General features: G+C 33.0%; 1 protein-coding gene across 5 annotated transcripts in view; it reads left to right on the forward strand.

Annotated features, from left to right (window-relative positions):
- Positions 1-15,232, forward strand: part of LOC130893440 (serine/threonine-protein kinase NLK) — a 78,894-nt gene that overhangs the window by 53,085 nt on the left and 10,577 nt on the right. For 2 of the 5 annotated variants that reach the window (XM_057799568.1, XM_057799569.1), the window contains exons 4-8: positions 8,139-8,245; positions 9,852-9,937; positions 10,051-10,449; positions 10,507-10,708; positions 12,303-12,442. In XM_057799568.1, the coding sequence (XP_057655551.1) occupies positions 8,139-8,245; positions 9,852-9,937; positions 10,051-10,449; positions 10,507-10,708; positions 12,303-12,400 (892 nt within the window). In that variant the 3' untranslated portion in view covers positions 12,401-12,442. Of the gene's footprint in view, positions 1-8,138; positions 8,246-9,851; positions 9,938-10,050; positions 10,450-10,506; positions 10,709-12,302; positions 12,474-15,232 lie in introns of all 5 variants that reach the window. The other 3 variants (XM_057799566.1, XM_057799567.1, XR_009059208.1) reach the window with 2 other exon arrangements.

The following is a 15,232-nucleotide window of genomic DNA, read 5'->3' on the forward strand; positions in this document are numbered from 1 at the left end:
ATTAATAGCCGCCAAACCAATATTATACAACGTGGCTTGTTCAAACTTGAAACATATGCCGTGTACTTTCTAACACAGTGGTATTTTTCAAGCAACTACCGCCATCTCTAGGTCAGGCCGGGTACTTCTGGAAGCATTCTCGATTATGATTTTTTTCAACCTCTGTAGTTTACGTAAGAAAAATTATTTTACCAAATTTTCATTATTATCTCTTTTATATACAGGTTGGACGAAAATTCGAACCATCCATTATATATATTTTTTTAAATTTAGCTCTGAATTTTAAAGCACAAATTTTTCTTAATATTTTATATTTCTACGCCGCACTGTATATCAACTATAAAAACTATATAAAAAATTTCTATAAATAATCCAACTGGAGTTATATTGTTTAAACTATTTAGAATTATCTCCTTTTTTCGATGACACATTTTACAACTAACACACGTGTTCAATTACGTCACACCCTTCTAGTATTACATAAAATCCCTCCCCAATTCTCGACCCCACTGGCTTGTAGGTGCTATCAACATGGCAGTAGCGTAACCAGCAATTATTTCACACGTAAAAATAGTTGAATTTCAATCGATAATAAAACGTGATTTGTTCGTTGTTTTTGGGAAAATTTCAGTTTTTGGTGATATGGAAATATATACAGTGCGCTCATAAAACATATTCGACCTTTATCTGGAATGTTTTTAAATATACAATTTGTGAAATCTTACAAAAAATAACATTTATGACGATTTATCTCCATTTTCATCTACATAAATATTTTTTTTTATTCCTCTTTTTTTTATCAAAATATATTTTTCACATAACAAAGTCACACCTTTTTGTCCATAATATTATACTGACAAGTTTTTTCCTCGGAACAAAAATCAGAATTTGTTAAAAACAACAAACAAGTTTTAGTTTCTTACTTGGTTTTAGGTGGTTGGAATGTTGTATACATGTAGGTTAGTACGACTACTAGCTAGCTAACCTCTTCGAAGCAATCTATGGTTTAGTCCCCAAGCATTTGACGCCGTTTGTGCTTCAAGGCAGAGCAGTCTTCTCTACATCCTTTACAATACAGTGATCAGTCTCTGTTTTCTAGATTGAATATTTCGAGTATCTTTCTTGACCCTTGATGAAATAATAATTGATCCCCGTACAAAGGTGGCGATAAAAATAACACTAGTAACTATCGTCCTATTATAACAAATATTATCGAAGATAATTGAAAGACTTTTTAAACATAAAATCTCGGGAGCTCAACAATTTGATTTCCTGTCTAATATATGCGCTAATGACGCTAAATTTTCTGTTCTCACCTCATAATAAATTATATACGGCTTCGGTTTTTTGTGATTTCGCTAAGGCATTCGATTGTGTTGATCATGAAACTCTGATTAACAAACTAGAATATTATGGCATCCTCGGATGTATGCTTACCTTGAAGGTAGGAAACAACTGGTAAAAGCTAATGGTAAAGTTTCGACTAGTTCATCAGGTGGCAACCTCAAGGTCCAATTCTTTATCTGGTATTCATTAATGATGTTACAGACTTAGGAATTGATGTTAAATTCACTTTATTTGCGGATGACTCCAAGTGAACCTGGAGTGGTCCAGATATACAAGCTTTACATTCTTCCATGGGCAAAGATCTCATTACCATCAAGTACTCGTCTCACAAGAACGGGCTCTGTTTAAACATTGAGAAAACTTCAGTTTTATCCTATAAAGAAGTTTCACAACCTCTAAAACTCAACAACGACTTGATATGATCTTCAAAATCGATCAAGTTTCTTGTTCTACATATTGACAGTGTCCTTCAATGGTCTGTACATGTAGACATCTTGGCGAAAAAATTATCCTCTGCTTATTTTGCTATTAAATCTGTATCTGAACAGCTCGATTCTCGTACTGCTTTAACAACTTACTACTCGCATCTTCGCTATGGTTTGCCTTTCTGGGGGTAATTTAGTTTACTTCTCTTCGAATCTATCTTCAAATCACGTCACTCTGACCATATATCTTCATGTTGGCTCTAATATCCTGATGTTTACTTTTTGGATGTTTGTAATTCATTCAAAGACAAAACGTCGTGAAATGATTGCATTTTGAATCGATTTAAACCAAAGTACGAATGTACAATGATTCTGAAAGGTTTTTTCGAATGTTTCAATCAGACCTTTTCAGAATCATTGCATATTCGTACTTTCGTTCAAATCGATTCAAAATGCAATCATTTCACGACGTTTTTTTATTTTGAGCAAAAGAAAGAAGCCAAAAGGCAATAGATCAATAGAATACGGTGGTCGTGGTAACTTTAATTTGATTACTTATTCCATGAATATTTACTTTTCTTATACGCCTTATTAAACTATATTTTACTAACGATTATAAGTAAAATGTTCCGCCCATGTTAACTGTGGCAGTGTTCGACAGCTGGTCGACAAACGCTGTTACCGAGGAAAATATAAACCACTTCGAGATTGAGTTTCATATAAAATAGGAACGGATATTAAAATTTGTCAAGCTCAAATACTGAGAGAAGCATTTAATGACAAGCTAATGGCGATAAGAAAAATACAAACAGACGTATTGCGAAAAACAATCGATATTACGATAAAATCGGTCGGGTTAAATGATTTAGTGCGTGTGGTAAAAGATGCTACCTAAGGGTTTCGTTAGATTTATTCATCCAAAAAACAGGAATTTCCTACCCAAGAGTTTTTTTTTAATAAAACTGGTATTTGATTGTCACAAATCGTTCAATGAATGATATAAAGTCGTCTCATCCGATCCACCTCTGTTAACATAAAAAAAAAATTGAGGAAATAGAGCTCGAATGTTGTCGTGTCGACATCCAAAAAATAGCAAAGTCCAGACTCGTATCTTTTTCAAAATACACTTAACTCATCATTATTGATAAGGAGTCGTAGGTTCATGAATCTGACGTCGAAACTACACAGAAAAACTCGAGAAGGGCGATCCAAAAATGAGCCGAAAAACCATAGTCTATCAAAAATCATTGCTTACTATTATATGATTCACCATGAATCCATTCCAGAGGATGAAACAGGTGATAATGAGTACTACTAGAACGTTTTGAGGCGTTTTAAACGACTAGATTTATAGGAAAAATTTCATTATGATTGTGACTTATTTTTTTGGCCAAACACTGTACATATTTGGCTATATTTGGATGCTTCCTCTTGTGGAAACTCAAAAATCCGCTTCGGAGAATACGCTTTGAGTAAATTGAAGTCACTAAAAGTAATTTGCTTCGAATTTGATAACTCGATATGCTAATTAAAACTTGAATTTAATCTTTACGGATTTTTTTGTTGTTAAATGTAGCAACTCAAGCTTTGTACATTAAACACCCCTGGAAGTGTTTGTTTCTAAAGTTAGGGAACGTATTAAATACATAGCTACTGTTTAAAGTCTAAATGGTGAAAGGGAAAAAGATTTATACCTCCCATCGTCACTGGAGTTTGATTTACTTTTAAAGAGTTTCAAAGTAGATTAATATAGAAAGAAAAAACAACAGGCACAAAATTAACGTGTAGAACTTGTGTAAATGAAACATTATTACCAAGTGGTCATTTGGGATAGAACGAATCTTCTTACTGTGCCCTGTCAGGTTCCCCTGACTTTAGCAATCGCAATGAAGAGCCGATCCCTGGTTTCAGCCACAAACAATTGCTCGATATTATCTATGATTGTCCATTTCCGGATTTTCCTCAACCAGCACATTTATTTTCTTCCTGCGGCTCTTTATTTTGCCCTTCACATTAGCTATGTTTAATACTACTTCATTACCTTGCATGGTATTCTTAGCATATAATGTCAAATGCTTCTACGAGGGTTGCTACTTAATATTTGAGATACGCCAACACTGATATGAATATGTCAAATCTGACATTGCCATCCTAAAGTTTTATATTTTTTATGGTGAACGTACTCGGAAGGTATTGTCATACGAGTGCTATTTGAGTTGTTTACATTTTCGTGCACCGATTTTCTATGATTTACAACGTGGATTAAACCAACAGCAGTGTGTTAATCTCTTCGACTTTTGGTGATGAAACACCATCTCGAGCTAACGTATATCGCTAGTTTTCCGAATTCAATCCTGGTCGCACTTAGCTACAGGATCAATTTCTTGAAGGTCGTCTAAAATCGGCTGTTGTACCATATCGTCATGTGACATCCCGAGAGATTGAACCATACTTGGGCATTAGTTCCACTCGCATACATTTATTAATGCATGAACATTTGGCTGTCAAAACGAAACTAAACAACAAACCATTGTATGGGTTTTACAAGTCGAGTTAAATCCATCAAAAGTCGTTCGCGCACGAGGCACTTCGAAGCAAATGGTCGCTTGTATTTTAGAGCAACGTAGAACGATCAAATCTGAATGGTAGTACAGCTTTTGTTTGCCAAAAGTGTTTCTTATTTCCGCAGATCAAAAATAAATTCCGAGGTGAACTTTTTTCTACACCTGAAGATGCATTCAAATCAAATATTTCGGAGGCACCCTAATCGAAATGGAAAAATTGCTGACAATTGATTCGACGCATACGAAATGTATCGATATTAATGGAGAATATTTTGAACAACAATGTCTGTCTCAAAACTCAAGTAGCGACTCTCGTATAGGGTTGATTATGGCGTCCTTCAGTGTCCAGACTTCGGCTCCGTACAACAACACAGCCAAATATAACATTCATTCTTTGTTTTAGTTTTAAATTCAGACTATCGTCGTCATCGTCATCCAATCACCTAAAATATTGTTGATTCAAAGTGTTTGAATTGAAAATATGTAATCGAGAAGGTCACAAAAGGGTATTTGATTAATATTCAAGCTACATAAATACCGTACGGTGTTTCAATGTTATCAGTATAACCTAACGAGATATAGGAACCATATAATCTCTCTCATTCCTGAATTAGGAACTGTAGGTTCTCATATTTTGGACCTCTCATGATATGATCTCCGCGTCCTCCTCCATTCTTCTGATTCTACATTATCTACATCTACATTATCTCTTCATAATATTCTAGGTAGTCCCACATCTCGTAGTTTCTAGTTGAGGGTTCAAGTTTCCACGCCATACAAGACGATAGGGAATAAATATCACCATCCGTATTCTTAGTTCCAAACTGAAGTCGCGGCTACATAGAACACTCTTGATCTTCATTCGAATTCTCATTTCTAAATAGTAATTTCCACAATTATCATTTACCTATTCCGGATACAAGGTATCAAAAGGATTAAGCTAACAACAATATCTGGGATGATTCCCACATTTTTGCTGTGCTACATATGTTTAATCTCAATTGCGAGATCCGCATATTTGGCCAGTTTCTCCTGGTGTAGGTTGACAAGAAATACTGAATTGACTCTTGTATCATATCAACCAACACGATATCAGATCTGTTATTCGTCACCTGTTTATCGGTGAAAATGGACCTATAATAGTATAGTCTGAAATTGTCATTTTCAAAAACCTTCTGCGGTTGGTACTTGTAGTACGATGTATAGATATTGAGAAGACCAAACTTTTCGTCCAGATTCTGGTGGATTATGTTGCACGTTTGATTATACCGTACCAGGACTTCTATTCATTTTTTACGTCTCACAGACGTATACATTTTGCGTTCTTTTTTGTTATAACATGAAATCATATAAGCGAAAAACTATTCAAGGAACCATATTTTTATAGAAATTCAACTGAGAATAGAAAAATTTTATCAAAGGAAATCGCAGGATCTAACTGAGGATTGTTTCTGTATTAATGTCTCAATATTGTTTGAACTACCCAGACCCACGATATGGATTGAATTCAACTCGTTACCATGGTAACTGTCTCCCATTAACTATACACATATGACAGTACAAACTAACTCTCCTTGATGTGGAATACATCGGGATATAGAGCTACTCCTCCTTACCACCCTGCGATTAATTCGGCATACGTTAGCGTATTGTCAAGATCGGAATTTATAATTAAATTCCATTATGGTTCATTTGGAAATTAATTAATAATATGTTGGAAAGCGTTAGGGACAAAGATTTACTTGACCAATAGCAAGTGGAGTAAATTACTTTTTAAGGATGGAATCTAAATAATACGCAATAAAGAAGAGACATATGTTAATATTACAAGGGGTTGAATATTTCAAACGGACACACTAGATGAATTTTGTAATGATTCTATATGGTTGTGGATTAGAATTTGGTACTCCCATGATCTTGATGGTGTCTAAACTGGTTTTAATTGAAATCAATAATAAAACGAAAGGGTCAAATGTCATATTGTACTTTCTTTGTGACATTTATACATCAATATACTCATTTTACTTTGAAAATCGCGCGTCGCGACTTACAAAGATTATGCGTTTGAACTATCCAGAGAGTGTTTTGAAAGTTCTGCTCCAGAACTACCTTCGATCTTCTATTGGAAATTCGATCCGTAATTCATACTTTTTAGAATTCCGTTTAAATTTTTGTTGTTTTGTAGGATGTCGAGGGTAACGATCCTTACTGTGACATCAGCGATCGTAAAACTCGATTCAGAGGATGGTATTTTAGTGCAGGCGACCTTGATAAGTGGTACGGCAAGTGGCACCGGAGATGCCGATGACCAACTCGGAGGAGTGGTGGAAATACAACGCGGTACCGCCGTTCTACACACTACTATGACGGTACTTCGGCTCAAAAAAGATTTTATTCTACTCGGCGAACGATGCTGCTATTGCTTTGTTGTTATTGTGAGATCTCGCGTGTTATTGACGAAGGGAAACATGCTTGGAGGCGCACACGCTTGGGCTATTCACCTCGTTTCTCGAAAAATACTAATCGGTTACCAACCGGTGACATTTATTAACAAATATGTTGAATCACGTGATATATGCACAAACTTTCGTCCTCAATTTTTCAGTTTAGAATCTGGTTAAGCTCAAATAGAGCTACGTCTAATAATTTTTAAGATACAGATTAAAACCGAACTGAAGTCAATGATCTTGGAATGTTCACATTCTCAATCAGATCTGGACTATCCTTAGATGAGGTTCTTATTGAAATATAAACCATATTGAATTTAAATAGAAATTCTAGACAATATTGTCACGAATAGGCACGAAATTTTTGTCCAGAAAGGATAATCTTGAGGTCTGAAAATAGGAAAAATCGCTGGAGGTCAAACCTAGATAATACGGAAGCGATTTGATGTCTAATTTATGCAATTTTGTCATCGTTTCGTGATACAGTGCATTGTGCATTTTCTTCTTATGCAAATGAGGCCGTTTTTTCGCAATTTCTCCCTACAATAATGCTACGTAATAGTCGCTGTTTATGGTTTTCTCCTTTTAAAGATATTCGATGGATACTATACCATGCCAATCCAAAAATATCGACGCCATAACCTTACCAATTGACTTTAGTGTCAATCCACGCTTTGTAATCGGTTCATCTTTCAGCTAATTATCAATTGAACTCTAATGTGTAATGATAGAGCCACGTTTGACCCATTATCAAAAATCGACGCTAAATTTCGGGTTTATTACGACACAGTGCTAAGAATAATCAATGAGTTGAGCTACCCATTGGAAGAAAGCTTATTTAGTGGATTATTTTTTATGTTTTCGTCGTTAACTGCCTTTTTGGGGCGTCCACTTCGTACATCATTCTCGGAGTTTATTTCCTCTTGACCAAACCACTTCCCCGATTTATTTTCTGTGATAGTTACTTAACTCAAAGTGCTATAACTAACGGTATGGCAGCTGTAAAATTTATACACGTGTCTCTTGAAAGTTAGAACTTAGAAATTGCTCACCAGATCATTTTTATTGATGATAATAGAGGATCACGTAGAGAATTAAAGATTTAACAAAATATCACATATTTCACCACAAGTTCCACATATTTCATACAAGACTTTAAGGCCACAGCGGGGTGGAAAAGAAGTGGGAAGTATGCGTACTAGGGCCAACCTTATCACCAGGATCTACCGATGTCTAAAAGCTTGTCAATGTATCTCGATTGATTTCATTTTTTTTTTTTTGTTTTTTTGCCAAAAGTTTCCAATTTCAGGATTTGTTTTATCGTCGTTTGTAGTCCTTAACACAATAATTTACAGATATGTGATTACAGAGTTGCTTCAAAGCGATTTACATAAAATTATAGTATCGCATCAACCCCTTTCATCGGACCATATAAAAGTTTTTCTATACCAGATTCTTAGAGGTAAGATATTTTTTATTAAATACGTAGTTTATACGGGATGTTCATAATTTCTATAATACCACGTAATGAAGGAAATCTGCACGTTATAATCATGAGTACACCACGAATTAATATGTTAATTATAATGGTTTATATTGACAAATTACTAATTCATGGGGACAAAAACTTATCAATTTCCGTGAGGTTTATTGGGGAAATTTACGTAATGTTTGTGGTTTAAGCCGCGGTATTTCGTCTCGAATATTCTGCTTCAGCAAACACAGAGGATGCACTCATATCAGCAGCATTTTGTGTAATTTTATGTAGGGAATTGGAAAAAGCTGACAGTAAAAACATAAATTAACTTTCTTATTCTTGTTGTTGCTTATTAATTTCAAAATATATGTTGGTAATGTCTACAAATGATAAGTGGAAAAAGAGTTGAAATTTCCACGTAGTTTTCTGATTATTGTTATATAAGTTGTTCTAGAAACAAAATTCGAACTGTATTCATAATTTTCCAAGAAATGGCTTACGTGTAATGTCGAGTCAGTCATATTACAAACTTTTCATCCAATTAGTTAATTGGATAACCAAGTTACACTGAAAAAAGGAATTAGATTTTATAGTTACTTAAACATATGGAAACTTTCAGGAAAATATTTTGGAGAAAACAGAAATTTCAATAATTTAGGGACACAAATCATACTTATTAGACTTATTTTTCTTTTCATTTATTTTTAAAATTTTTTCAAGTTTTTTCTATTATATGTAGTTGAACAACATATCTTTCGCTTGTCTAAACTTATATGAGAAAATTTGAGTTTCAAAACAAAAATTTATTTCATCATTAGTGCTGATTTTGTCAGATGTTTGGTCTTAGGTGTGTTGTACTAAATCTACCCTAAAGATTTCGTTTCAACAACCCCAAGGAATCGAAATTTTGTGACGATTATGAGTAAACGCTCATTGTTTTGTTGCCCAAATGAAACTGAAAAGTTTTGTTAGGTTTCCACAATCTTCCTCTCCATGTGCGTTAACTGTTTGTTCCCACGTAGTCGATTACCAATGAGATTGGGAATTATTTCGTATTTTGGTACATTCTCGAATGTTCTTTGAGCTCTCACATCTCTTCGACAGTTTTATTAATCTACCAGAAGACTTTCAATCATTCCATGGCATAAATTTTCTATATGTAATCACTTTCGAGACAAAAATGAAATTGATGGTGTAGAATTCTCATATTTTTTCCGAAATGATCAGAAATAAAACTGTAGAGTCTTTTTAGGTTTCTACAATCTTCGATCGACTAATTTCTTCTTCTTTATGTGATTTATCTGTTTGATCCCATGTTGGCGATTACCGATGAGATTGGGTATTAAATTTCGTATTCTGGTCCATTGGCAATTTTTTCTTGAGCTCCTACACCTCCTCAAAAGTATTTTGTATGACGGTTAATCAACCAAAAGACTTTCCATAATCCCATGACGTCTATAAGACATCTTTCTATTGTTGATGAGTTTAAAGACAAAGACAATTCCCGTGACGTTCAAATTTTAACTTGACTAGTTGAAATATGGAAAATTGTCACGAAATATGTATTTAATAAAAGTAATTTTATTTCTAGGTTTAAAATATTTACATTCGGCTAGGATATTACATAGAGATATCAAACCTGGAAATCTACTTGTAAACAGTAATTGTGTTCTTAAGGTACGAACATTTTAACATCTAAAAATACATTCCTTATTTACGTACGTAAACTTTTAGTAAATCCCAAAATGATTGATCAAACTAGATCATAAAAATCCCCGATTTTCTTTCAGATCTGTGATTTTGGTTTAGCTAGAGTAGAAGAGCCCGACACAAACAAACATATGACGCAAGAAGTCGTAACGCAGTATTACCGCGCACCTGAAATTCTCATGGGAGCTAAACACTATTCCGCCGCGGTGGACGTTTGGTCAGTAGGTTGCATTTTTGGCGAACTCTTAGGACGAAGGATACTTTTCCAAGCCCAAAATCCTGTACAACAATTGGAATTAATAACCGAATTGTTGGGTACGCCTTCTTTGGAAGACATGAAATACGCTTGCGAAGGCGCCAAGTCACATATGTTAAGGAGAGCCCCTAAACCTCCATCGTTATCAGCGTTGTACACGTTATCCTCTCAAGCGACACACGAAGTTGTTCATTTGTTATGTCAGATGTTGGTATTTGATCCTGTAAGTCTTGATGAACTATTGACAAATAGCAATATTGCAAATTTCTTTTTATTTCAGGATAAACGAATTTCCGTAGTGGATGCTTTGGCGCATCCGTATTTAGACGAAGGTAGGTTAAGGTACCACTCTTGTATGTGTAAATGTTGTTATACTACGGCAAGTGGAATGAGGCAGTATACTTCGGAATTCGAAAGCACCGCCCCCCAACCCTTCGACGATCACTGGGAGAAGAAATTAACGACTGTACAGCAAGTAAAAGGTGAGTAAAAGTTTTTTCCGACAAAAATTGAAATACCTACGTGAATTTTCCTCGGTTTCTTTAATTGTACACGTAGAAAACACTCGAAAATATTTTTTCTTTTCCATTTACCCAAATGTTTGAGAAAAACATGAGAATACTGAAGAGGAGACGCGGAACTAACATTAGAAAAACAAAAAACTAAAACTACGAAGTTATAGTGAGAACAACGAAGAAATAGAAGAAAAAAAGTCTTGTTTAGACCAAAGTTGAAATATTTACGTGAATTTTCTTCGATTTCATTAATTGTATATGTAGAAAACACTCCAAGTTATTTCTTTTAGCCAAATGTTTGAGAAAATATGATAATACCAAAAAGGAGACGTGAAACTAAGAATAGGCAAACAAAAAACTAAAACTACAAAGATGGAGTGAAAATAATATTTATTATTATCATTTTTATACACCCAAAAAAAGAAAAATGTTTGAGAAAGGAAGGAAAGTGGAAAGAATAATGAATGCATAGTGAAAACAATGAAGAGAACAATGAAAAATGCTTTTGTCACATATGGAGAAGAGAAAACTACGCTGAAGAAACCAGGAGATGAGAGAAGGCAAATAAAACTCAGATCCAAGATTCCAAAGGAATTATAATGATCGTTAGGTGGAAAGGAAAAAGAGAATATAAGATTATATGTAGAAAAATCAAAGAAATATGGAATCGAGCCACATCACAAAGAATTTAAATGACAGTATCCCAGGACGGGTGATTAACTACTGTATATGAGGTTTCTCCACTTAACAAAAAGCTCTATACATATTTTTTCTCCATTTCCAGTCAAATCTTCACTTATACGATTGCCAAACCATAAGTAAGCTTCCAAAACGACAGAAATTTAAGAATCTCCCGAAGCATACAACTTCCCAACATATAAATAAGTCCAGGCATCTTCAGGTTTAGGGGATAATCCTCGTATATATATATATATATATATCGTATAAGCACGTATTGGTTTGTTATTTAACATGTTTAACATTATGTGAAACGTTTTTGGCTGCCAATAACTAAAACTAACCTCACTATCTACAGGGTACAATAAAAACAAAAGCGTTCACATAAATCAGCTGACTTGGTTGACGTGGATAAAATCTAGTGACTTTTATTTTTACAACTAACGAAATGTCAGATTAGCGGATTGATTGGTTCTAACTTTTGAGGTTTAATTTTTTGTGTTCTTGTGTAATTTTTGTGAAAATAATGTTTAAAAAAAAACATGTTTTCTCGGAGAAAAAATTTGAGACAGTTATGCCGATAACTTTTACTTTTTTGGTTGTAGAAAAAATAGTTTGGACATCGAAAGTGTAGAAAATTTTTTGAACCTTAATTTTCCAATAATTGTATATCAATTTGACTAGTATGGTAAAAATACTAAAATCAAATTAATATGTTATGATAATATTTCTAAAAAAGTATCAGACATCATTACGCGGTTTCTTTTCAAGTTCTTCGAACAAAGGGTGGTTGAATTTCGAGCAGAAATTATAAGTTTTTTTTTTCATTGTAAAATAAGAAAATTGAATCTGTTTTTTTCAAGTTAGAAATTTCTTTTTTCAGAAGAGATGCATAAGTTCATAGCGGAGCAACTTAACACAAGTAGAGTCCCTTTATGTATAAATCCCCAATCTGCGGCATTCAAGAGTTTCGCCAGGTAAGATGGCCGCCAACGCCCAGAGCAGCGCAGCGCCATTGCATAGGTGACCGCAAATTTCACTTTTACCTTTCGGTGTACGTTATTTTCTCTTTTTTTTTTCTATTTTATTTTTCACATACATCACTTTATCACTATTTTTTTGCTTTAAACGTAGAAAAAAAATTGTATGTATGTGTAGATATGTTCGAAATGTAGGAGCTTGACTATTTTCTGTGTACTATACTTCAACGAAAATTTTCACCCTCCTCCGTCTCTTTAATAGGGAAATTTTCGAAAATCGGATTTTGTAACCCAAAAATTTCCCGCGGTAGATTAGATGCGGCGCATTGACGTGCTGTAGAAAATTCGTATGAGTTCAAATAAATTTTTATCAACATAAAAGTTGAAAATGGCTAAAAAAATCCTAAAAAGTCAAGTCCAATTGTTACTAATTCAAAATAGGGTAGAGAGTACAACCACTCAAACGCGGCTAGTTTAAAAAAAAGTAAATCATTTTTGGCATATAACGTTGATTGAAATTTTCTTTAATATTTTTTAATATTTTAATGATAAGATATCCATGGGAAAACACTTTTTTTAATAAGATATACCATTTTGAAGTTGTCTCAATGAGAAAGTCCAAAAAAAACTTCATTCTATAAATTGCAAACTCATAAACTTGAAAAAATGAGAAATCAATGTTTTTTGCAGTTAATTAGTTAATTGATAAAATAACTCCAGTAGTTTTTTGCTCATTGATGAAACAACTCCTTTTTTATCAAAGTTTATTAGCTAATTAATGTAATAACTCCACTTTTATCAAAGTTTCATCACTAATTAATGGATTAACTTCTCTTTTTTAAATGGTTATTAGTAAGTTTATAAAATAACTTCACCTTTTCCAAAGTTTATTAGTTATATGATAAACAAAACTCGTCTTCTTTCAAAGTTTATCAGTTAATTGATAATATAACTCCACTTTTAATCAATTTTATTAGCTAATTAATAAAATAACATCACTCTTCCGAAGTTTATTAACTAATTAATAAAAGAACTACACTTTTATCAATGTTTTTTAGCTAATTAATGAAATAACTCCATTTTTATCGAAGTTTATTATCTAATTAATGGAATAACTCCACTTTTCCCAAAGTTTTCTGTTAATTGATAATACAAGTTTATTAGTTAATTGATGAAATAACTCCACTTGTTTTTAATATTATGGTTAACTACATTTTTTTCAAAGCTTATTAATTAATTAATGAAATAATTCTACATTTTTAAAACTTTATCAGTTAATTGATAATATAACACCACTTTTTCCAAGTTTATTAGCTAATTAATGTAATAACTCAACTTTTTTCAATGCTTATTCGTAAATTAAGTGATAATAGGAATTATGATGGGAGAAGTTCATTTATTCAATTATTCATTTTATTAACTAATCAATAATTTAGAAATGAAGGTTACCAAGAGGGCTGAAAACAAAGCTCCCTCTTCAAAAGAAAACTATTTTTAATGTCTTATTGTGCAATGTACTGTAATATTCAAATTAGAAGAATACAATATCGATCATTGTATATTTATTGTCATTCGAATGATTTGCTCTGTGACTTTTCTTTATTAAATGTTATCTTATACTAAAATGCTTTGCTACAACTATAATTTTCATCGATTTCGTTCATTCCAGACTAATAGACTTGTGCTTCTATTTCAGTAACTGTATCCCAAATTTTTCTTGAATAGTATTTTAACCATTTTCCCAGCAACTTTGAACACTTTTCAAATTAAGACAGTTTCCAGAATAACCCGTTTAATGGAAATACATTCAATTACCTATTATAGAGCTCACGAATTGGACGCATCTCCATCTAGTTTCTGATTGACAAGTTGCGGCGTTATCGTACCGCTTCAGCGCACAACTATGCGAACAATAACGTGTAAAAAGGAATAAAATGACGTACACCAAAAGGTGCCAAGTGTGATATTCTATCGAAAATTTCATAATCAGCACACACTGTAACATTTCATTAAAATTCGGGGTGGTCCAAAAAACCAACGGATCGTTGTATAGTTATTATTTATAAAATATGATCATCGCTTATTGTACCACCCTGTATAATAAATGATTTCCATGCTGGCGCGTGCGTGTGTAGTTTAATTTGTTTTCTCTTCGTAGTTAGTGCCATTTTGATTCCTTCTGTAGTCGTAGTAGTTATATATATATATCACCATCCACACTTTTTCCATTCGCATTAAAAAATATATATAGTGTGGAACTGTGATTTGGATTAAATTCAATTTAAGACATAATTCTTTTTTAATCGAGAAATTTGAAAAATAAAGTCTTCGAATGCCGAATTCAATCCAAATTAGAGACTCTGTATATACAGGGTGTACCGATCTCACGAAACTACAAACTAATAATTTTTGATCATTCAAATATTTAAATTAGAATTTTTCCTCTTGCCAAATTCCAAATTTTTCAATTTCTATACATATTTTTTAAATATTATTCATCTATTTGTAATGGATCATGTGTTTTTATAGACATTTTTGGACGTTTCGGTGTATATTGATATCATAAGCGAACTACATAGGACAAACATCCCAATATTTATGAAACAGATTAAAAAGTCATAGATACTATAAACACAAATATCGAACAGAGTTGAAAACCTATAAAATAAAAAAAACAAATAATCCTAATTATCATATTTGGTAGTTCGAGCTAAAATTTATTACGACTTTAGGACAAACATCACAATATTCATGATATAGATTAAAAAGCCATGGATATTATAAAAAAAATTAAACATCATTTAAAGTATATGAAAAGTAAACAAAAAAGTAT

The sequence above is a fragment of the Diorhabda carinulata genome, chromosome 4, assembly GCF_026250575.1.
Source record: "Diorhabda carinulata isolate Delta chromosome 4, icDioCari1.1, whole genome shotgun sequence".
Taxonomy (NCBI): Eukaryota; Metazoa; Arthropoda; class Insecta; order Coleoptera; family Chrysomelidae; genus Diorhabda; species Diorhabda carinulata.